This window comes from Phocoena sinus, chromosome 4 (assembly GCF_008692025.1).
Source record: "Phocoena sinus isolate mPhoSin1 chromosome 4, mPhoSin1.pri, whole genome shotgun sequence".
Taxonomy (NCBI): Eukaryota; Metazoa; Chordata; class Mammalia; order Artiodactyla; family Phocoenidae; genus Phocoena; species Phocoena sinus.
In genome coordinates, this window is record NC_045766.1 from 145,069,425 (window position 1) to 145,090,829 (window position 21,405).

General features: G+C 66.2%; 1 protein-coding gene across 3 annotated transcripts in view; it reads left to right on the top strand.

The window, feature by feature from the left end:
* Nucleotides 1-19,692, top strand: part of COL18A1 (collagen type XVIII alpha 1 chain) — a 93,819-nt gene extending 74,127 nt beyond the window's left edge. The window contains exons 15-42 of one of the 3 annotated variants that reach the window (XM_032631136.1): nucleotides 140-166; nucleotides 1,301-1,432; nucleotides 1,785-1,847; nucleotides 3,095-3,121; nucleotides 3,931-3,966; nucleotides 4,413-4,484; nucleotides 4,793-4,828; nucleotides 5,092-5,181; nucleotides 5,659-5,688; nucleotides 5,770-5,796; nucleotides 5,980-6,042; nucleotides 6,288-6,362; nucleotides 7,248-7,274; nucleotides 7,469-7,522; nucleotides 7,775-7,849; nucleotides 9,139-9,207; nucleotides 9,742-9,784; nucleotides 10,267-10,329; nucleotides 13,717-13,760; nucleotides 14,007-14,129; nucleotides 14,702-14,855; nucleotides 14,939-15,012; nucleotides 15,400-15,531; nucleotides 15,946-15,978; nucleotides 17,070-17,315; nucleotides 17,575-17,772; nucleotides 18,253-18,368; nucleotides 19,260-19,692. In XM_032631136.1, the coding sequence (XP_032487027.1) occupies nucleotides 140-166; nucleotides 1,301-1,432; nucleotides 1,785-1,847; nucleotides 3,095-3,121; nucleotides 3,931-3,966; nucleotides 4,413-4,484; nucleotides 4,793-4,828; nucleotides 5,092-5,181; nucleotides 5,659-5,688; nucleotides 5,770-5,796; nucleotides 5,980-6,042; nucleotides 6,288-6,362; nucleotides 7,248-7,274; nucleotides 7,469-7,522; nucleotides 7,775-7,849; nucleotides 9,139-9,207; nucleotides 9,742-9,784; nucleotides 10,267-10,329; nucleotides 13,717-13,760; nucleotides 14,007-14,129; nucleotides 14,702-14,855; nucleotides 14,939-15,012; nucleotides 15,400-15,531; nucleotides 15,946-15,978; nucleotides 17,070-17,315; nucleotides 17,575-17,772; nucleotides 18,253-18,368; nucleotides 19,260-19,473 (2,343 nt within the window). In that variant the 3' untranslated portion in view covers nucleotides 19,474-19,692. The remainder of the gene's footprint in view (nucleotides 1-139; nucleotides 167-1,300; nucleotides 1,433-1,784; nucleotides 1,848-3,094; nucleotides 3,122-3,930; nucleotides 3,967-4,412; nucleotides 4,485-4,792; nucleotides 4,829-5,091; nucleotides 5,182-5,658; nucleotides 5,689-5,769; nucleotides 5,797-5,979; nucleotides 6,043-6,287; nucleotides 6,363-7,247; nucleotides 7,275-7,468; nucleotides 7,523-7,774; nucleotides 7,850-9,138; nucleotides 9,208-9,741; nucleotides 9,785-10,266; nucleotides 10,330-13,716; nucleotides 13,761-14,006; nucleotides 14,130-14,701; nucleotides 14,856-14,938; nucleotides 15,013-15,399; nucleotides 15,532-15,945; nucleotides 15,979-17,069; nucleotides 17,316-17,574; nucleotides 17,773-18,252; nucleotides 18,369-19,259) is intronic. The other 2 variants (XM_032631137.1, XM_032631138.1) reach the window with 2 other exon arrangements.
* The last annotated feature ends 1,713 nt before the right edge of the window (nucleotides 19,693-21,405 follow it).

Consider the following 21,405-nt stretch of genomic DNA (forward strand, 5'->3'; position numbering starts at 1 on the left):
CTTGGAGTTTTAGAGGTAGTTGGTACAAGGGGAAAACTTGACCTCGTGGGCCGGGATAAAGCAAGTGAGACGCTGTCTGCTCTCTCTTACTGCCTGCACCCTGGTCCGATTGTGTAGTAACTGTTCTCTTCTCCCGCAGGGCGAGGCGGGCGCCCCAGGACCCAAGGTACAGACAAAGTCCCAGTGCCGCCGCTCTTCCTGGGCAGAATGGGCCCGCCAGCCGAGGGGGTGGGGGTGAGGGCATGGCGGCCGAGAGATGGAGCTCCCGGGCGCTGATCGTGGGGTCCAGCCAGGAACTGCCCTAGCAGCAGGCACCACGTTTGTCCTGCAAGACCGTTTCCACCCGAGTTCTGGTTCGGGGATGAAACGCGAGCGGATGTGCTCAGAGGCAGGCAACCCTGGGGTCCCGGGGGTTGCAGCGGGGGAGTTGGGCTGCTGGCGGTCAGGTGTTGCTGGGGCCCCAGTGTGGTCCGAGTGGGTCCCTAGCACCGTCACACAGGCCTGGTCCTAGGGAGCCCGCCCCAGCCCCTCCATGAGCCAAACTGGCAGCCTTCCCAGGAGGGAGGGCCCATCACTGGGGAGGCCGCCGTGGTGGTGCAGCTCCAGACTTGTCCGCCGGGAAAACCCATGGGGAGAAGGGGGAGGATGACAGTGGGACTGGAGGGGCCTGGAGGGAGGGACGAGGTTCAGAGTAGAGACTCAGGTATGTAAACACGCACACACACACACAGCACGTGCACGCACACACGGGCACGGGCTTCGGGGATAAACGGGGAAAGCTGGTGAGATTTACAGCGAGGGAAAAGGCCGCAGCCGGGGGTGAAATTCAGCAGAGGTGAGGCCAGACTCCACTTGTAGTTGGAGATCCTGGACACGAGAGTTGAATGCTCAGCTACCAAGGCCACTCAGACCTGAGAGAGGGCTCTCGAGTGTCTTGACTGAGATGCCTGGGCTGGCTCCAGTCACGGGTGCTCTCATGGTTCCCTCGTCCCCGTGGCAGTGGGGTGCTGGGCCCCCTGCCCTGCTTCCTCCAGCGGAGTCCGCCCCCTCCCGGAAGGAGCGTCTCAGGCGCCCGCCTGGGGGTCTTGTTTGTTGTTTTCGCGTTAAGTGGATGAAGGCCGGTGAGGCCGAAAGAAAGAGGTGCTTGGGGTTTGCGTAGCTCCTGGCTGGCTGTTCGCCCCCCTGGCTCTTCAGATGTAAGATTCTCGTGAGAAAACACAGGTGCACCGGCAGTGCAGTGGTGCCTGGGGTTTAGGGACACCCCGAGGGCCAAGGGTGATGACCTCTCCCACCTGTGCAGGGAAGCAAGGGAGACCCCGGCCCCATCGGCACGCCTGGGGAGCACGGCCTGGCAGGACGCCCCGGACCACCAGGACCGCCAGGGCCCCCGGGCCCCCCCGGGCCTCCAGGCCCAGGACTTGCTGCGGGGTTTGTGAGTACCCGCTGCTCCCGGCCCCCAGAAAGCCCAGCTCTGCGGCCCCAGGTGCCCTCGGGCACCCACGCTGACCGGCACTGCCGGGCAGCAGCCAGACTGGTGCCACCCCTGCCTGGGCTCCTCCCGGCTGGTGACAGAGTCCCCACATGTGAGCGCTGAATGGGGGGCGCTGGCAGCCCCGCGTGTCTGCCCTGCCGTCCCCATGACCTGCCCAGCAGGGGCCCTGCAACCGGCAACCCCACCCTCAGAATCCACCCGCTCAGGCGTTTGGATCCCTGCCCGGCCTGGGGCAGGTCTCTTCCTATGAGAAGACACGCAGACCCTGGCGTCCCTGTGTGTTCTCCTCCAGGACGACATGGAAGGCTCCGGGGGCCCCTTCTGGTCGACGGCCCGAGGTGCCAATGGGCCGCAGGTACTGCCCCAGAGCTGGGCTTGGTCAGCTTGGGGGCGGGGCCGCCTGGGGGGTCCGGGGGAGCGTCCCAGGAGCAGCCCTGCAGAGCCAGCGAGCCACCTGCCTCCAGGACACTGTCCACCTTGGGGCCACTGGTCTCCACTGTGGGGAATGCCACGGGTGGTCGCGTTGAATGACCACGGGGCAGGATGCGCCCCAAAGACAGGTCTTCCTGGGAAATACTAGTCCGGTTCTCTTTATGGCCCTAACTTTGGGGAAGCTGCACAGTTTTGCCCTGAGCAGAACTTTAGTTAAAGAAAAATGGGGACACTTTTCCTGTGAAAAATGGATGGATTCCTGTGAAATCCCACCTTGTTGTGCCATCGACATGTGCACTGGTCAGGATTAGGTCCAGCTGGCGCTCCTGGTGTCCAGAGGTAACCAGGCTTAGACCGGACGGACGCACGAGGGGCCGTCCCGGGGGCAGGACGCCTGGGACGGGCAGAGAGAGGGCTCCCTGCCCCAGGAGCCCGTGGGGCCGACACAGACCCCGCTGAGGGTCCTTAGGGGACCTCGAACCAGTGTGTCCAGCTTGGCCCCTGGAGTCTCAGCCCAGCGAGAGGGTGGTGGGACGGGCCTCCTGTTCTGAGCACCACCGATGAGGATTTCCACTTGGGCAGGAGGTAACTCTGGTGAAGCAGAGCGGTTTTGCCCCTTTACGTTTAGCGCCTTTCCCTTCATGCGCTATCGGCTTAGTGTGGGGCAGTAGCAGTCGGCTGCCTCGGCCTCAGGTCAGACCTGAGCCAAGGTGACCGGGCGAGGTCGCAGGGCAGGGTCCCCTCCTCTCGGTCAGGACACAGCTCCAGTGCCGCTTGACCCCCGGAGGGGTCTGTGGGCTGTTTCGTGGCCTCAGGGTGATGGAGACCCTCGGGTGGGGTTAAACCAGCCAGTGACCTGGGGAGGCCAAAAGGCAGCATCCCATCCGTTCACATGCATTTGTTTCTAGTTAATGAAACGCAGGTTTCTCTGTGTTGGGGTGACTTCTCACGCCCACCCCGCTGCCGGCTTGTGTGCCATCTGTGGGACGCCACGTGGTGCTGAGGACAGGCCACCTCTGGTGGGGTTTCGGGGTGTGCGGGCCCCTGTTGACACAAACGCCCTTTTCTTCCGTTTTTTATAAGAGGGGCTCGTTTTCTTGCGGGGAAAGGCTGTCCCCCGAGGGGCGGGAACAGCACCGACCCGGCCCTTTTCCTTCTCTGCCCCCACAGGGACCGCCTGGCCCGCCTGGAGTCCAGGTCAGTGAGAGATGTGTTAGCCCGGGGCGCCCGCCGCTCACCCCCTCCCCGCCAGGAGCTACTGCTCAGTGGCCCCAAGTTCCTCGTGGGAAATTTGCAAAACACAGAAAAGCCTAACGGGGAGACGGTCCCCAGAGCTCGGTTCAGGGGGTGGTGCCGTCCCATCTTTCTAACCCCGTGAGTCGAGATCTCTGGCTCCACACGTGCCAGGTGTGTGCGGACATGGGGAGAGCGAGGGGCTCAGGGAAGGAGCCCCCAGCCCGGGGTGCGGTGGCTGGCGCCCGGCAGAACCTGGGTGCTTCTCTCGCTGCCACCGGCCCCGCCTCCCTGCTTGGCCCTGCCCCCTCCCCACCCCTGGGGTACAGCAGCTCCCACCCTTCCCGGTGGTGGGGGGGGCGTGGCGAGGGCCATAGCAGCCCCACCCTGCTCCTCCGGCCCCCGCTGTGGTCCGGGAGTGCAGGGTTCCCCCGCGGGCCAGCTGTGCCACCCAGCCTCCTAGAGCGTTCTGCTTTGATTTGCAAACCTTTGAGACAGTTGGAAAGATGGCTTCTTTAGAAGGACGTACTTCTTAGCTTTCTTGAACCGTGCAAGGTGAAGTCACCTGCGTGTTCCTGCTTCTGCGGGAAGTGGTGGCCTGGCTTCCAGCACAGTGCAGGCCACGTGCGCTCAGCACGTGGGTGGGCGCGGGGCCCGGGGCCCTCAGCTCTGAGCTGCGGCGTGGGGACCATCTGGTGACCTGAGGACGGGTGGGCGCTGCCCGGGGGCTTGGCCAGCGCTCGCGGCCCCACAGAATGCTTTGTCCACTTTAGGGGGATCCTGGAGTCATGGGGCCACCAGGGACCAAGGTAAGAACAGTACCTCGGGTTCAGGAAATCCACAGTCGTTAGCAGCCCTGGTCTGGGGTGCAGGGCGGGGTCCCCAGGCTGAGACCAGGAGCCTGGCTCGTCCCCATTGCCTGGGGCCTTAGGAAACAGGGGTGAGTCCGTGCCAGGCCCAGCGTCCTTCTCCCACTGTCCCCCTGTCCCCCACGGGCCCCCCCGGGTTTGCCCACAGGACAGCTTTCCTTCCCTCCTGGCTCCGTAGCAGAGTCCTCTGACCCCTGCCCCTTCCTCTGCCCCACGGCGCTCCCCAGGAGGCCGAGCAGGTTGGATCTCCCTCAACCTGGTCAAGAGACCAGGTTGAATCGGGTGTGAGCTGGTGGCCAGCAGAAAGCCCCGCCTGGCCAGCTCCGGGTCACCGTGGCACCCGGGTGCCGTGGCTGACGCACGTGCTCTCCTTATGTCCACTGCAGGGAGAGGCCGGAGCAGACGGAGCTCCTGGGTTCCCCGGCCTTCCTGGCAGGGAGGGTGCAGCCGGACTCCAGGTGAGTGGCCACCCAGGGCTGCTGCACTGACAGCCCCAAAGTAGCCACGCCTGGGTGAGAGCTGGCGCCCAGTGTGTATCTCAGGGTCCCCACAGGGCCCGGAGACCCCAGCTCCGTGGGACGTGAGCCGGCGGTCCAGGGTGCCTAAGGGGGTTTCCTGCGTGGCTGACCCCCCACCCTCCAGGCCCCATTTGGTCAATGTAGGGAAACCACATCTTCACTCAGGGCCAGTCCCGGGGGCCTGGGGTCTCCAGGAAGCGGGGCTCGTGTGCTGTTTATGATGAACGATTTCCCTCCTGTCTCCACAGGGACCAAAAGGAGAAAAAGGGCCCCAGGGAGAGAAGGTGAGTTTGCAGGGGTCGGCGGGTGTCCGTGGACGGGTGGCAGGTGCACGGCAGGGCCGGGCGTGCTGCTCTCTGCCCCGTGCCCGCCCACGTGGTGCAGAGACTTGGGCGGGATCCGGGCTCAGAGCCTGCCCTGCCTCGGGTGGGGGCTTGTGGGCCACTGTGCTCAGCCCTCAGGCGTCTCCTCACACCCCGTGGGCACCGGAAGCTCCTCCAAGTCCGGGCTGGGCTGCAGTTCAACCCTAGGGGAAACTCTCTTCCAGGGCGACCCAGGGAAGGATGGAGTGGGGCAGCCAGGCCTCCCGGGACCCCCCGGACCCCCAGGGCCTGTCGTCTACGTGTCGGAGCAGGACGTAAGAACCCTGCATGGTGGACATGTGCTCTGCCCCAGGTCCCCAGCCCTCCGCCTGTAGGGCGACCTCCAGAGACACGGGGGTCCCAGTCTGTTGGTTCCATGGGGCTTCTTGGCATCGAAGCTGTGGCCCTTCCAGAGCTGCCCTTTGGTCGTGCTGTTTGCTCGCATGTCACCCGCTCTAGCTGTGACAGGCCTCCTCCGGCCCCCGTGCGCAGCACCCGGGGGAGTGGGGGGCACTGCCGCCTGGTCCCAGGGTCCCGGGCCGGTTCTGTGGTGCGGGAGCGGACTCCCGGGGGTGCTTCAGTTCTCGCCTCAGGGACCTTGAGGCCAAAGCCAGGACGATGTCTTTCACGTTGACTGCCTGGTGTTCTTTGTGGGTCTTGTGTGGGTAATGTCACGGGAGTTGAGTGTTCATGGTAAACGTGGTCCTTTTCCTTCCTTCTCCGGGACCCTGGCTCTGCTGACTCGTGCACAGAGAGCGCTGGCGAGCGTGCCGGGCCCCGAGGTACGTGCGGCCCCGGGACGGGCTGGGCGCCGTGCACCTCCCCGCGGCAGGTCCTGACCGTTGCTGTCTCTCTCTCCACAGGGCCGGGTGGGGCTCGCAGGCCTCCCCGTGAGTACCTCCCCAGCGGGCGCGGGGCCTCTGCTTCGCAGGCAGGAGGCCGGGTGGGCCCCCGTGAGGCCGAGGAACCGGAGCCGGAGCCCCCATCCGGACAGGGGTGTCGGGCGGGCGTCTAGGGCGGGGCGGGGTCCCTGAGGCAGGGGCCTTCTGGGCAGCGCTCTGTGTCTCCTGCAGGGACCAGCCGGGCCGAAGGGAGACTTGGGCTCCAGAGGCCAGCAGGGCCTCCCGGGACCCAAGGTGAGGGGCCGGGCCGTCCAGGGTCACCGGGTGACCGCTCGGGGGGAGGGGGGCCGTGCCCGGGAACTTGGGGCAGACGCCCCTCTGGTCTTTTCCCTGGACCTGCCAGAGGCCCCGCTCACGGCTCGGCGTCCTGGTCTGTCGGGTCGGTGCCGAGGGCGGTTCACTGCAGGGCTGGGGGAGGGGGGGGGGCGCGAGGCCTGCTCTTGCGGAACTGGCCTTCCTTACCCACCCCCCTGTTCCAGGGCGAGAAGGGTGAGCCGGGCATGGTCTTCAGCCCTGACGGTAGAGCGCTGACCTCCGCCCAGAAAGGAGCCAAGGTGAGGGGGCGTCTGGGCCCAGCTGGCACCCTCCGTCCTGCCTGGCCGGGGCAGCGGGGCTTGGGGTCCGTGGAGACGGCACAGAGGGGTTTGGCCTCCTGAGAGGGGCAGCTCCTGCCCGTGCATGGGAGCCTCTGCTGATTGGGCTCTGGAAGCTTCCGCAGCCTGGGCCCCTCGCCCGTCCATCTGTTCCTCTCCCACCACGCTGGTGGGAGGGTCCTCGGGGCCCCTCGTTCTCCTCTGCCCGGCAGTGGAGCCCACACTGCAGAGGAGCCGGGGGCTCTGGGGGGCCCTGGCCTGGGCCTCGCCTGTGGGAGCTGCACCCCTGTGGTGCCTGGCTGGCCCTCTGGGGGCACTGCCGCTGGGGGCAGGGATCCTGGCCTTCCTTCCTCAGGAGGGGGCCAAGCATGGCTGGGCTCGGGAATGGGCTCCACGGGGGCCTGTGCCCTGGGTCCCCCCCCCCCCCCCCGCCACAGGGACCCCCAGCCCTGGGGAGAGCTGGGTCTGGATCAGGAGGCTGTCGGGGACAGGCCTGCAGGGGGTCCCCAAAGGCCCCCAGGATTGTCGGCGGATGGGCCGAGGGACCGCAGGGCAGAGAGAACTCTGCCGGCCCCGCCGTGTGTCACAGCTGAGGTCGGGGCCCACAGACCCCTCCAACCCCGGGCGCTGTGGGGCCGACCCCCTGGGTCTCGGGGCCCCCAGGCTGGGCCCCGGGACACAAAACCCCGTCCAGAGCTCTCTCCCTGTTGCTGCTTCCTTTTCTTCCTGGCTGTTGTCAGTGCCTCGGGCGCCGCCAGGGGCATCCAGAGGGGCACGGGGACCCCTCGGGGGCTGGGGGGGTGCGACCTACGGCCACCTCACGGTACCTTCTGGTTTTCTGTTCAGGGTGAGCCTGGCTTCCGAGGACCCCCGGTGAGTAGACCCAGGCTTCCCCGCAGTGCACGTGCGCGTGTGCGGAGGGCACCGTCTCCTTCTTGGCTGTGGGCAGGCGTGGCAGCCGAGCTTCTATCCCAGCTGCGCCTCTAAATGCGGGGGCAGGTGTCGGGAGGGCGACCGCGGGGCAGTGGGCCGGTCACGGCTCACCTAAAACCTGGCTCCCCCAACAGGGTCCCTACGGGCGGCCCGGGCACAAGGGAGAGATTGGCTTCCCTGGACGGCCGGTGAGTCCCCGGGTCTCGTGCCGGGTGTGGACAGCAGCCCAGGCCCACGTGGACGATGGGTCCGGAGGGGAGTGGGCTGCAGTCTCTCCGCTGTCCTCCTCCTGGGGACCCCCCGCCAGAGCGTGGCTCTCTCCAGCCCCGCTCGCGGGCAGCCTGGGCCGCAGAGGGACGGGCCCCCCGAGGAGGCCCTGGGTGGGGACAGGAGCAGCTGGGCCAGCCCTCACAGCTGCCACCCACCGTGCTCTGCCCCAGGGGCGCCCCGGGATGAACGGACTGAAAGGGGAGAAGGGAGAGCCGGGAGATGCCAGCGTGGGATTCAGCGCGAGGGTGAGTGTCCTGCGGGGCAGGCGGGGGTAGGAGGCCTGGCCGCGGCGGCTTGGGTCCCAGAGCTCACCTGTGGGAGGCTTCTGAGCAGCCTCGTGGCCCTCGGACACGCAGACCCCCGTGCACACAAACACACGTGTGCAGACACACACGCACACACACGTGCCAAGGCCACCGGACAGTGCCCCGGCGTGGTTTTCTCAGAAGGGCTTGTAGGCCGCGTGGGCTCTGGGGTGGGCGCCTCTGGCCCGTGGGGCTCTCGCTCCGACCGCCTTCACACTGTAGTTACTGCCGCCTCGGGAGCCGAGGGTTCAGTAAAGTCCCCGGGTGGGGCCCTGTCATCACCTCTACCTGAAACGGTGCCATCGAGACGCGGGACTCGCCTCTGACCCCGCTGGGCACCCAGTGGGCTCGCCGGCTGCACCCGGTGCCTCTCCTCCTGGACCCCCTCCCACGCGGCCTGGCCGAGCGACGCCGGGCCCTGAGGGCAGTGGCTCAGGCCGCGGGTCTTCCGGGTTTTCCGTCACCGCGTGTCTTCGTTCGGGTGACGGAGACACCTCCTTGCAGCGGTTTCGTGAAATCTCAGAACGCGAGGCGGCGTCTTGCAGAGTTCTGAGATGGAGGTGGACCGGGCCACTTCCGTCGAGCAGGACGGGGGGCTCTCGAACTCCCCCCGCGGTTCTGAGTCGTAGAGGCGGAGCGCCAGCCGCTGTGCGCGCGCCCCGCTCAGGCGTCCGGCGCGTCCGGCCTCTTCGTGGGCCTGAGCTTGCGCCTCTGTTCCGCTGCCAGCCCTCTCTCCTCGGCCGCAGGGTAGGGGCGCAGGTGCCCAGGGGCCCGAGAGCAGGTGCCCGTGAGGTCCCGGGACCCTGTCCCCGGCACCGTCATCACTCAGGCCAGCCCTCTGGCGAGTGAGCCGTTGCTTTCAGACCAGGCTCTTCTGACGCCGCCTGAATCGGCCGCTTGTCCTTCCTCTGCGAGCGGGTGAATGAACGGAACCGACCCTCACCCAGCTGACGGGTGGCAGCCACACGAGCCGTGTCCGAGGTCGCGTCCAGCCCAGACGGCCGCCCGCACGTCTCCGTGGGAGGATTAGAGCGGGACTGTGCTCTGCAAACGGGAAGGGGACAGCTCTGTCCTCGGGACCCACGACCACAGAGTAAACCGGACGCCTTCTCCATTTGATGTTTCCTGACTTCGCCGTGATTCTCAGAGACGCTCCCGCCCACATCTGCTGTCCTGGCCAGTGTCGACGCCAGTGTGGACTGACCAGGCTTTCTCTCCCCCCCACGCAGGGTCCGCCCGGCCCACCTGGGCCCCCAGGGCCCCCAGGCCCTCCCGGGACTCCTGTCTATGACAGCAACGTAAGTCACCACGACACCTGCTCTTTCCACTGCGTCCTCACGCTCTTCCCTGCACTGGCTTCCTTTCCCCGCCGCTGACCCGGGAGGGCTGAACCCCAGGCAGGGCAGCCGGAGCCACGGCCGAGCCCCTGGCGGGGGGGGCGCTTCTGGGAGGGGCGCGGTGGTGGGACCCAGGCCCACCTGCCTCGTAGGCCGCACCTGGTGGGCCGTTGGTTGGAAGACAAGCCCCCAGGGGAAGTGAGGTCGAGGGAGGGCTCTCTGGATCTGGGCTTCTGAGCACGAGCCCTGGGGTCCTGGGGGGTGAACACCCCCTACCTCACAAGGCTCAGTGACGTGAAGTGACCACGTGGGGCAGTCATGTCGTGACCGGGGCTCCTGACTCCAAATCCTGTGCCCTCTCCCTCCCCCTCCCTGCTGCTCTGTCTTGGGGGACAGGGGTGCTTGGGGGTGTGGCCTTGCAGACCCTTGGGTGGGTGGTGGCCTCAGTTTCCAGAGCGTCTCCCTCAACGGCCATCTTTGGCCTGTTCTTTGCAGGCGTTTGTGGAGTCTGGCCGCCCTGGACCCCCGGGACTGCCAGGTGAGGGTCCTGGGGCCTCGGGGAGGGCAGGTCACCCTTCCAGCCACAGCTCAGAGCAGGGTGTGGGCGGCCCTCACGGGGGTGCTGGACGATCCAGGCCCCCCAGTCCCGGTTGATCACGGCCCCCTTTGCTGGGCTCCTGGGTCCTCCCAGCACAGCCTTCCAGGCGGGCCAGCCGTGGATGGGAGTGAACACCGAGCGGCCACCCACCGGCCTTCCAAGGCTGCTGTTTGTTCGAGCCCCTCCCTGCAGGAGTGGTGTGGCCTCTGGGAGCAGCCCCTGGGGCGCGACCACCGGGCACTTCCGCGGGTCACGAGCTCCTGCTCTGACTGTCCCTGGGTTCACACGCTGCCCCCTCCCTGGTCCAGGCCTGCAGTGCACACAATGCCCACCAGGGTCGGGCCATGCGTGGGCAGGAGGGCCTGTCCCAGGCGCCTCTGTCACATCGTTAGTAACAGGCACCGGGGTCTCTGTTCCTCCAGGGCACCAGGGGCCCTCTGGACCGAAGGGTGACAAAGGAGAAGTGGGCCCACCCGGGCCACCAGGTGAGAGCGCTCTGGGGGCCTTGGGCTGTGTGTGGGCACCCGCCCACCCGGCTCCCGGAGGAAGGAGGCCCTCGGGGCTCAGGGGGCTCTGACGGGACGCCTGGTTGGCCCCGCGGTCTCGGGGCAGGGCTGGGGGCTGAAAGGACAGGGGCCTGAGGTGGTGGCCAGGCAGGATGTCCCAGCCCCCCACTCGCTGAGGAGCAGGGCTGGGCCCCAGTGTGCACCTCCCAGGGGAGACCCGGCACCCCCAGCGCATCGCGGGGGGCCTCATCGGCCCGGATCATCCAGGGGATGAACTCCCAGCACCTCGGTTGTCCCCTGGGACGGCGAGAATCCCCCTCTGAATCCTGCTTCTGCAGCTGATGAAACAGGAGAACAAGTGTGATGCCGGGCGCAGGCCAGGCAGAAGCCAGGAGAGACGGCCCCCCGGGCGCTGCCAGAGTGTGCGTAAGCTCGCGGTTCCCCTACGAGCTGCCGGAAGCAGAAGCAAACCCTCCCCTTGAGGAAGGTGAGCTCGTTGGGGGCCTGGGATTCCCAAGCGGGCAAGCGACCGGCCAGCACTGACGGGAGTCTCCAGGCTTGGCCTTAGCCACGACGATGATGCCCAGACGTAGAGAAGAGGCGATGGCGGCACAGAGCTGGAGCCCATGGGCCAGAGTCGGGTTTAATTCTGGGACTGAAAACCCGCAGCCTCTGGACGTGAGGATTCCGTGCGACTTCGGGCAGACGGGACACAGCCGAGGAGGGGAGGGGTCAGCCCAGAGTCTGCAGGACACGCTGAGGGAGGTCAGACGCGTGCGGGTGAGGACACGCGGTGGGGCTGGGGCAGAAGAGCATTTGAAGGCGTCACGGCCGAGCTTCCAAACCGGGAAAGGTTCAAGGAGCCCTTCACGCGAAGGGTCAACACGAGCCAGGAGCTGATTCCTCACGGGGTTGAGAGGAGCCAGAGACCACACAGGGTCCCAAAGGTCGGAAGAAAGTAACCGCTCACCTAGAATTTTGCATCCGGTAAAGACGTCCGTCTTGTACAGGAAGAGCAAGTGGGCAGCGAGGCCTCTCGGGACACGAGCCTCAGTGGGGACCGCGAGGGCCGCTGGGGAGAAGGAGGTGGTGCTGATGACACGGGGACGGAGGTAGAGCAGGAGGGCCGGTGAGACCCGCGTCCCCGCTCGGCCCCGCCGCAGAGGGGTCACATCCCCGAGACCCCAGCCTGGCCCCGAGGATGTTACATCAGACCCAAGTGAAGGATGCACCTGTCACCTCAGGGTCCAGCCAAGAACAGGAGGGAACGTGCCCCTGATAACCGAGCAGGAAGGGAGAACAGCATAGGAAAAACCCGACCCGAAGACGGCAGGAAAGGAGAAGAGGAACTCGGGACACGTGGAGGAACAGGAAACAGGGAGTGAAGTTGATTAAACTCACAGCCGTTGGCACGTATGTTCAGTGAGTGGGTCCACTCTCCTGTCTAAAGACGGAGCTGAGCTGCTTACAAGAGACGCCCCCAAGTGTAAGGACGTGAGAGCTGAGGGGGAAGGGGGTGGGAGTCTGGTGAGAAGGGAGCCGTGTGTGTGTGCTCGTGAGAAATCAGACAAGTGTATTTTAAAGCAGGAAGTACTGCCAAATTTTTTTAAACTCCATAATGATAATGGGGTAAACCTGGCAGGAAAGTACAGCGATTCTAAATTTCTATGCCGGTAACAACATAGCTTCAAGATGTGAAAAGCAAAAAAAGACCGGGTCAGTTGGGAGGTGGAAGGACTGAACAGCAGGTGACAACCTGGCCCCCAATCCCAGCACCAACGTGGGAGGCCACAGGCCCACGCCGGGCACACAGCAAGTCCCTCAGGCCTGTCTCCCCTCGAGGGAGCATCAAAGACACAACCAGGCAGGGCACCTGCGGGGAGGAGAGGCCATGGTGAGAACTGGAAACCCTGGAGCTGAAGGCCAAGGAGGTGTCTGAGGGGCAAGGGTGCAGCCAGGGCCGGGGTTGGGATTCTCGGCCCTCACTCCGTGGCCTGCGGTGGCGGTGGGGCCACCCCGCTCTGAGGAGGGACCCAGAACAGGAGCTCTGGGCCGTGAACATGAGCCTCGTGGCCCTGGGCGGGCGGGGGTTTCCCGGAGCAGCCGTGGCGGAGCCCAGATCTGGGGCTCCCCCAGCCCCCCAGGCCCACGGTTCCCTTAGCAGGCATCTCTTCACCCTGGGGGTCTGACCCCCACCTTTATCAGGTTTGCAGGGGAAAGGCCACAGGAGAAGGGTAAGCCAAGGTCGCTGTCCCACCCAGAAGGAGCGAGGGTCTTGTCAGCTCCTTGTCTGCAAGGTCACAGCCTTAAGTAGCCTGCGCTTCAAGCATCCAGCCCCGGAAGTTAGAAAACAAATAGATTTAACTCCAGAAAACAGATGGGAGATGCAGTGAATGGGGAAAAAAAATAATGTACATAAGAGGAAGCATCACGAAAGCTAAGAACTCAGATGTTAGTTCTTTGAAAAGACTAATACTACTCCCCTCGACGGACTGATGAGGGAAAGAGACAGCAGGAGACATTGAAGATGGCACCCCCGTGCTCCGGAAAGAGCGGGCACCCTCTCTCCACCATCCGCAGTGGCGGGGCGGGGCCACGGGGGGTGGCCGGTCGTCGCCGGCGCGGGGCCCAGCCCGGGTGCGGGGGCAGGAAGAGAAACAAGCACAGGAAGAAATAAACCTGCTGTTCTCACGAGGACACCTTTGTGAATGCCAACAACCAAAGCGATGTGCAGATAAAGCGTCAGAATTAATGAGTGAATTCACCAAAGTCACGGGGGCAGTTCACAACAATCGCTGGCCGGTCAGAGACTAAATGAAACCTTTAAAAGGCTCCATTTAGAAAAAGATCAGGTTGGTTGCCAGAGGTGGGATGCAGGGTGGGTGAAGGGGGTCGAAGGTACCAACATCCAGTTCCAGGACACAGCATCCAGGGGCACGCGGCTATGGCCAACACCCCTGCCCAGTGTACTTGAAGGTGCGAAGAGAGAAAAGCCCTCGACGCGAGGGAAAAGCATGTTTTTTCCGTTGTGTGTGTGTCTCTGTGAGGTGGTGGCTGTTGACTAAACGCCCTATGGTGGTCATTTCCCAGCTAACGGTAAGTCGTCGTTTAGCGGTCCCCCTTGACCGTCTGCAGTGCTGTGTGTCAGTGATAAAAACTGAAGGGAAGAAGGCACCGTGAACAGAAACACCAAAAAATATCAAGTGATTGGGAATAAGTGTAACAAAACATGCAGGGGATCTCTCCACAGAAATACAGAAATTAGACAGAGGAGACTTAGGGAAATTCGAGGGCGGGGGGACGGGTGGACCAGGCAGGAAGACAGCACCTCACTGGACCCCCCCCCAAACTCTACCCCCCCCGTAGGGCAGTTCCCGTTGGACCTCCTCCACTTGGGCGCTGAGATGAAGGTGGGTGACCCCTGGTCCTCACGCTGCCCCCCACACGGGGCCCCAGAGGGCACCACCCGGGACGCGCACCCCTGGCTCAGTTTTTCGGGAATTCAGTTGACGCAGCGGGAGGCCGAGCCCCGTCCTGTCGGGCTGGCCAGGCCTGGGCCGCAGAAGCTTCACCGTGGGCCTCTGGGGGGTCAGTGCCCGCCCCTCCCCGCGCGGCACCGGGAACGGGGCTGTCCCGACAGGCTTTTCCATCCACAGGGGGAGAAGGGCGACCAAGGGGCCGCCGGGCAGAAAGGAGAAAGGGGCGAACCCGGGGGCGGCGGGTTCTTCGGCTCCAGTGTGCCCGGCCCCCCCGGCCCGCCAGGCTACCCGGGGATTCCGGTGAGTCTGACCCCAGCCGTCTGTGGGTGCCACACACGGGCCCAGGCCCGTCCTGTACCAGAGCTTGCGTCCCTGGGGCCTAGGGCAGGTCCACCCTGCGGCCTGGGCCCCGAGCATCCCCCTCCCGATTCCTTGCCCGATTGCGGGGCACCCACGAGGGAAGCCTGGTGGGTGCGTAGTGGCTGCTCTCCCGGATTGGGCATTTGCTCCTCCTTTCTCCTGCTGGCGCTGTTCTCCACCAAGTCCCCTCGGGAGACCTTCTGTCCTGAAAGCGTCTGGGGGACCGTGGCCCCCAGCTTCCATCTAGGAGTGGAGGAGGGCTGGGGGCCCTCGGGGCTGCACCTCTGTGGGTGGCTGTCCTCGTCTGCGTCCCAGGGCCCCGTCCCAGTGCGGGACACACGGGGTGGGAAGGCTGAGTTTCCCAGGCCCCGCGTGGGCGGTGGGGGGATGGGGGCCTGGGGGCTGTGCTCCCTGCAGGGGCTCGTGGCCGATGCAGCCAGGACCTTCAAGCCTGCCCATCCCCAGCCTGGGGACGTAGGTGACAGCGCCCTGTGTTTTGTCTTTCACACTAGGGGCCCAAGGGAGAGAGCATCCAGGGCCAGCCTGGCCCTCCTGGACCTCAGGGACCCCCTGGTATCGGCTATGAGGGACGCCAGGGGCCTCCTGGGCCCCCTGGACCTCCAGGGCCCCCGGGACCCCCATCCTTTCCTGGCCCTTACAGGCAGAGTAAGTCGGGTGGAGAGTGGGCCCTGGGCTCCAGCCTCATCCAGGAAGGGCCACTGTTCCCACCTCTGGCTTCTCTCTTGTAGCTATCAGTGTTCCTGGACCCCCAGGCCCACCTGGGCCCCCAGGACCGCCCGGATCCATGGGCACCTCCTCAGGGGTAAGCGCCACCCTGTTCCTGACCTGTCGGACCCTCACTGCCCAGCTGCCCTTCCCTTTGGAGGCATGTGGGTGGGTACCCCAGCGCCAAGAGCCCTGAGACGAGGTCCCCAAAGCAGAAGTGGGGGACCCAGGCGTGGCTGGGGTCTGAGATGGGCAGGGGAGGAGGACGAAGGAGGGGCGTTGAGAAGGTCCCTGAGGGCGGGTCTGCTGTGCAGAGGCTGCAGTGGCCCAGGCACTCGGGGGCTGAGGTCTCCCCGTGGCGCTCATGGGGCCAGCCTGGCAAGGAGGCGGCCACGTAGGTCTTCAGACTGTCGCAGCCCCCAACCCTCCCCATGAGCCCAGAGGCCCCCTGTGCACAGGGGACCCCATTGGGCTGGGCTTCCAGCAGGTGAGGGTCTGGGCCACGTACCAGACCCTGCTGGACCAGGTGCCCGCAGTGCCGGAGGGCTGGCTCATCTATGTGGCCGACAGAGAGGAGCTGTACGTCCGGGTCCGGAACGGGTTCCGGAAGGTTCTGGTGAGTTCTGAACAGGGCGATCCCTGCGCGTGGTGGGGGGACTTCCCACTTTGCTTTTGGGGCGAAGGGTACACAGAAGACGGCAGGCAGAGGACCTGCGTTGCAGGGGGCCCCGGCGCCTGGCGAGCGGCAGGGACCAGTCGGGCGGGGCTCGTGGACATGCCGCCAGCCGTCCTCCATCCTCACCCGCTTCCCTCCACTTCTCTCTTTTGTTAGAAGCTGCTCTATGGCAGTTTTAGGTTCACAGAGAAGTGACTCTGTTTTTAAACTAACAGATATGCTTATTGTGTGCCGGGCACCGGGTGGGGGACACTGGGACGCAGCCATGCCGGCCTTCCCCGGTGTGGGGGGCGGCCAGGGCGAGTGGCGCTGGCTGGGTCAGAGGTCCCGGGGTGACCCCCTGTTTTCTTCCAGCTGGAGGCCCGCACGCCCCTTCCCCGCGGGACGGTAAGGAGCGTCCCTTCTTCCCACGACCATCTCGGGGGAACCGGTGGGCAGGGGTGCAGCCGGGGAAGGGGGTGCAGACCGTGCTCATCACCCTCCCCAGGCGAGGGGCTCCTCTGAGTCCTCGTCTGTCTGCCCTTGTCCGGAGGGCTCGGCACGGGGACAGACCCTTCAGGCTGTGGGGGGAGAAGGAAGGAGGGGGGCAGGCGGGAGGGTGCCCAGGATATTCCAGTCTCCCTAAGTAGGGGTCACATCCCCCCGGCGGTGGCTCCTCTGAGTAGAAGTCATGGCCTCTCAGACGGCTCAAGAGCGGGGGCTTCGTGCTAGGTCTCGGGGGTCCGGGGTCAGTGTGGGCTGGTCTGTCCCGACACCAGGCTCGGGGAGTCCCTTCTCTCACGCAGCACCTGGTCCCAGGTGCTGTTCTAGGTGCGGGGACAGCTGTGCCTGAAACAGGCACAGCCCCCGCCCCGCGGAGGTGACAGCGTGTTGGGAGACGGGCAGTAAGGGCAGTAGGTGAATAGGCAATAGCATATAATTATATAAATATAAACATTTCAGATAGATACATGAATTCATTCTATAACTTACGATTGCATTAGACGTACTACCAGGTAGGAGGTACCAGGTAACAGGTATTCAGGTAACGGGTGTCCAAAGGTGCTGGATGCTGTGGGAAAGGGATGGCATTGGGAAGCGGGTGGGGCACAGGGGCTGGCGTTTGGAGGTCGAGGTCACCGTTGGAGGTAGGAACCGGGCAGAGGCTTAAGGGGCTGCTGGTACCACGGCTGCAGCAGGGGGAGGTCAGGGAGATGCGGTCGGCCCGAGGGTGCCCAGGGCCACAGGGAGGAGCTGGCTCCTGAGGGTGATGGACCCGGGGGCTTGCGCAGAGGGCCACCCAGCCCGACTGAGGTGTCACCAGGCCGGCTCTGGCCCGACGCGCTGGGCGCCCCCGGGTCCAGCTCGCCAGCTCCAGTCCGGCGTCGCCGGCCCAAGAGCACAGCGGGGTGCAGATGAAGGGCGTGCAGGGCTGGGTAGCGGGACACGTGGGTGCAGGAGGCCCGGCCCCACGGCGCTGTCTGCCTCTCCGCCTGCAGGACAACGAGGTGGCCGCTTTGCAGCCCCCCGTGGTGCAGCTGCACGAGGGCAACCCGTACCCCCGCCGGGAGCCCCCGCACCCCACAGCGCGGTCCTGGCGGGCCGACGACATCCTGGCCAGCGCCCCGCGCTTGACACACGCCCAGCCCTACCCTGGGGCCCCGCACCGCGGCGCCTACGCGCACCACCGGCCGGCAACCCCCACAGCCTCACCCGCCCACACTCACCACGACTTCCAGCCGGTGGTGAGTGACCACCCCGGGCGGCGATGGGGGTGGAGAGTCGAGAGCCCAGAGCAGCCGGGGAGGGTGTTGGTGCTGGGGCTGGGGCTGGGGCTGGGGCTGGGACCCGCCCTCCCCTCCCCCCTCCCCCTCCCCCTCCCCGCCGCTGCCCCGGGGTTCACCCTGCTTGCATCCCAGAGACCCACCGGGGTCGGCTGGGGCGGGGGGGGGGGGGGCGGCGAAGACGGGGGCCACCAGGGCTGACACGCGGCTCCGCCCGCAGCTCCACCTGGTGGCGCTCAACAGCCCGCAGTCGGGAAGCCTGCGCGGCATCCGCGGCGCCGACTTCCAGTGCTTCCAGCAGGCGCGCGCCGCGGGGCTGGCGGGCACCTTCCGCGCCTTCCTGTCCTCGCGGCTGCAGGACCTCTACAGCATCGTGCGTCGCGCAGACCGCGCCACCCTGCCCGTCGTCAACCTCAGAGTGCGTGCGCGCCCCAACCCGGGCCGGGCCCGGGGGTCGGGTGGGCGCTGGGCAGGTCTCGCCCCTGAGGACCACCGGGCACCCCATGGAGGCCCCACGTGGCCCCCGACCCCTGCCCCCGCCCGCCAGGCGCGCTGGTGCATCACCAGCTTCCGGAGGTGGCCCGGTCCCTCGGGCCCTCACCACTCAGGTGTCAGTCCAGGGCTGGGCGTCCCTGCACGGTGCTGTCCACGGGGATGTACTCTCTGGCTCCTCCCGCGAGCGGAACCACGTGCTCTCTGGATGCGCCGATGTTCCCTGGGACCAAAGGCGGTGGACTCGCTCTGGCCCAGGGTCCAGGGCTGGGGGCGGGTGCCCCACGTTCCTGGGAGAGGGCGGGAGACCCCTTGGGCAGGCGTGGGCGTTACCGAGACCCCTTCGGCCGCTTGTCCCTCTGGCAGGAGATAACCAAAGACGGAATGACCCCGCTTCCCTCCGCAGGATGAGGTGCTGTCTCCCAGCTGGGAGGCCTTGTTCTCGGGCTCCGAGGGCCAGCTGAAGCCCGGTGCCCGCATCTTCTCTTTCGACGGCAGAGACGTCCTACAGCACCCCGCCTGGTAGGTCCGCTGTGTGGGCGCAGCAGCTCGGGGCCTCTCTGGATGCAAGAGCCCTGAGCAAAGGGGCGACGCTCCTGGCTTTGAGCCTCCAGGCTGACCCAATCCTGGAACACGCTCGCGGCTTAAAACTCCCCAAATCCAAAAGCACAGGAGGAAGAGTAGAGCATCGTTTGTGGTGTTACCTGAAACACCCTCACCTGGCCTGCTTCCCGGGCAAGTGCCCCCAACTTCCTGCTGGGGAGACGGGCTCCAGCCCCCTCTGTCTGTCACATAGACATCACAGCGAATTACTTCTATAAATTCCTCAACGTGGAACCTCTGGGGCGGAGAACACGCGTGCCTACCTGACACGCTGACAGAAGTCGCTAGCTTGCCCTCAGGTCGGCTTCACGCCCATCGTGCCCCTGCTTGCAGGTGTGAGGCCCCTGTTCCCCAACACTCGGGGGCTCAGCCGAGCCCGCGTCCCTGCCCTCACCGAGGAGCACCGCCCAGGGCCGTGCTCCGGTCCGTGTGGGAGCCTCGGGCAGGGCTGTGGGCTCCAGGCCTGCGCCTCGTTCCCAGCGAGGAGGCCGCACCGAGATGGGCTTTACGAAGCACGGGCCCTCGAAGCCAGGCCCAGCCAGGCCCCGAAGGGTCAGCCCTCGAGGTCACCAGACGCTGCTGGCCAGGCTGTGCCCCCAAAAGCAGCAGCAGGACGGGGTGTGACCTGGGAGGCCGAGCGCCCAGGACGAGCTTGGCCTGACTCCCAGCCACCCGAGTCCCTGCCCTCCCAGCGGCCCCCGCATCCCGCCAAACCTCCGCCTTTGGGAGGCGCCCTGTCCTGCCTGGGGCGGCCTCCAGCGTGGGGCGGGGGTGGCCCCCGCTGAGACTGACGGCCGCTGCCTCCTGCAGGCCCCAGAAGAGCTTGTGGCACGGCTCGGACCCCAGCGGGCGCCGGTTGACAGAGAGCTACTGCGAGACGTGGCGGACCGAGGCCAGGGCGGCCACGGGCCAGGCCTCCTCGCTGCTGGCGGGCCGGCTGCTGGAGCAGAAAGCGGCGAGCTGCTACAACGCCTTCATCGTTCTCTGCATCGAGAACAGCTTCATGACCTCCTCCTCCAAGTAGGGCTTCTGCTGGCGCCATGGACAGATGGACGCACAGACAGAGGGCCGGAGAAGAGCCAGGCGGCAGGCAGGGGAGCGGACATGCCCCCGGCCCGCGTGGGGAGCCTCTGCTGGCGCCCAGGGCGGGGACCTGGCTGGGACACTTTCCTTTATGGTTCACGTTTCATGTAATCCTCCAGAAATAAAAAGAAGCCAAAGAGTGTATTTTTTAAAAAGCTTACGACAGCCTGGTGCGCAGACTCTCCCCCTACCCGCCTCTCCCCCAGAGCCTCCGTGCCTAAGACAGCCGGGTGCCCAGACTCCCCCCACCCGCCTCTCCCCCAGAGCCTCGGTGCCTAAGACAGCCTGGTGCCCAGACTCTCCCCCCACCCGCCTCTCCCCCAGAGCCTCGGTGCCTAAGACAGCCTGGTGCCCAGACTCTCCCCCCCACCCGCCTCTCCCCCAGAGCCTCGGTGCCTAAGACAGCCTGGTGCCCAGACTCTCCCCCCACCTGCCTCTCCCCCAGAGCCTCGGTGCCTAAGACAGCCTGGTGCCCAGACTCCCCCCACCCGCCTCTCCCCCAGAGCCTCGGTGCCTAAGACAGCCTGGTGCCCAGACTCCCCCCACCCGCCTCTCCCCCAGAGCCTCGGTGCCTAAGACAGACTGGTGCCCAGACTCTCCCCCAACCCGCCTCTCCCCCAGAGCCTCGGTGCCTAAGACAGCCTGGTGCCCAGACTCCCCCCACCCGCCTCTCCCCCAGAGCCTCGGTGCCTAAGACAGCCTGGTGCCCAGACTCCCCCCACCCGCCTCTCCCCCAGAGCCTCGGTGCCTGTGCTGCCCTCCTGGCCCGAATCAGACCAGGCGGTGGGCCTGGCCCATTTAGGCAAGAGGAGAGGCCTAGGGAGAGGCCTCCCGGGTGCCGAGTGGGGCCCCTAACCGCCCGGGCAGGTGCTGGTGGCTCTGTTTCCTGCCCAGAAAGCCTTGTGGCGCCAATGCCAGGCCTGTCTGCAGGGCAGCCGCGACGAGGCGCTGGGGCCTCCCTCCTGCCCTCTCTCGAGCTGGCCGGCCCACTCTTGGGCCACGCGCGGCGCCAGGGGAGACCACCTCCTCTCAGCCTCTGGCAGCAACTCCCCTGGGTGCAAGGTTCCAAGCTCAAGCCCCCCCCCGCCCCCCCCCCCCCCCACACCCCCGGGGCTCCTGGTGCTGCTGTGTGCGGCCACAGCCCCACCACGTGAGCCTGTCTGCGGTCCTCTCTGTCCCACTCTGGCTTCCCGTGTCCCCTGAGGTCCCACCGGCACAGAGCCTGGCCCGGCCCGGACTGTACTGGGAGAGCTTTTTGGGGTCCATAAACCAGCACCGGGTCCCTGGGCCCAGACCTCACACTGGGCACTCCTTCCCTGACTCCAATGCCTGACCAGCTCTGCCCAGCAGCATGTCTGGGGACCCAACTGAGCCCAGACCCAGGCTGCCTCAAGTCCTGGGTCAGACCTGCCTCCTGAGCTTGGCACCAAGGCCCTGGCTTCACCTCTGCAGGACAGAGAGGCAGAAGCCCTCGGAGGCAGAAGGCCACACGTGCCCCCCGCCAGGACAGAGCCCACGGGCTGCCCAGCTGAGCCCCGGGACGGGCGAGGCTGCATGGAGGGGCTGGGCCGTGTTCACAGGCGGGCCACGCGTGCTTGGACCCTGCTCACCACTGTCTGTAGCAGCACGTCTTGGGGCAAACCCACGTCATTGCCCTCCTCGTGGGAGGAGTGAAGGGGACATCTCCAGGGGAGCTGGCGGGGTGGCCCACAGCCCAGCTGCCCCAGGGTCTGCTGTCCAGGCGCTGTGACTGTAAACCGCAGGGGCTGGTCCTGTCAACTGTGTCTGTGGTTTCCAAACAGGCGCCGAATAAAAATGACCATTTACACTGACACTTGGTTTGCAAGCGGCTTTCACTGTCACGAGTCCTCAG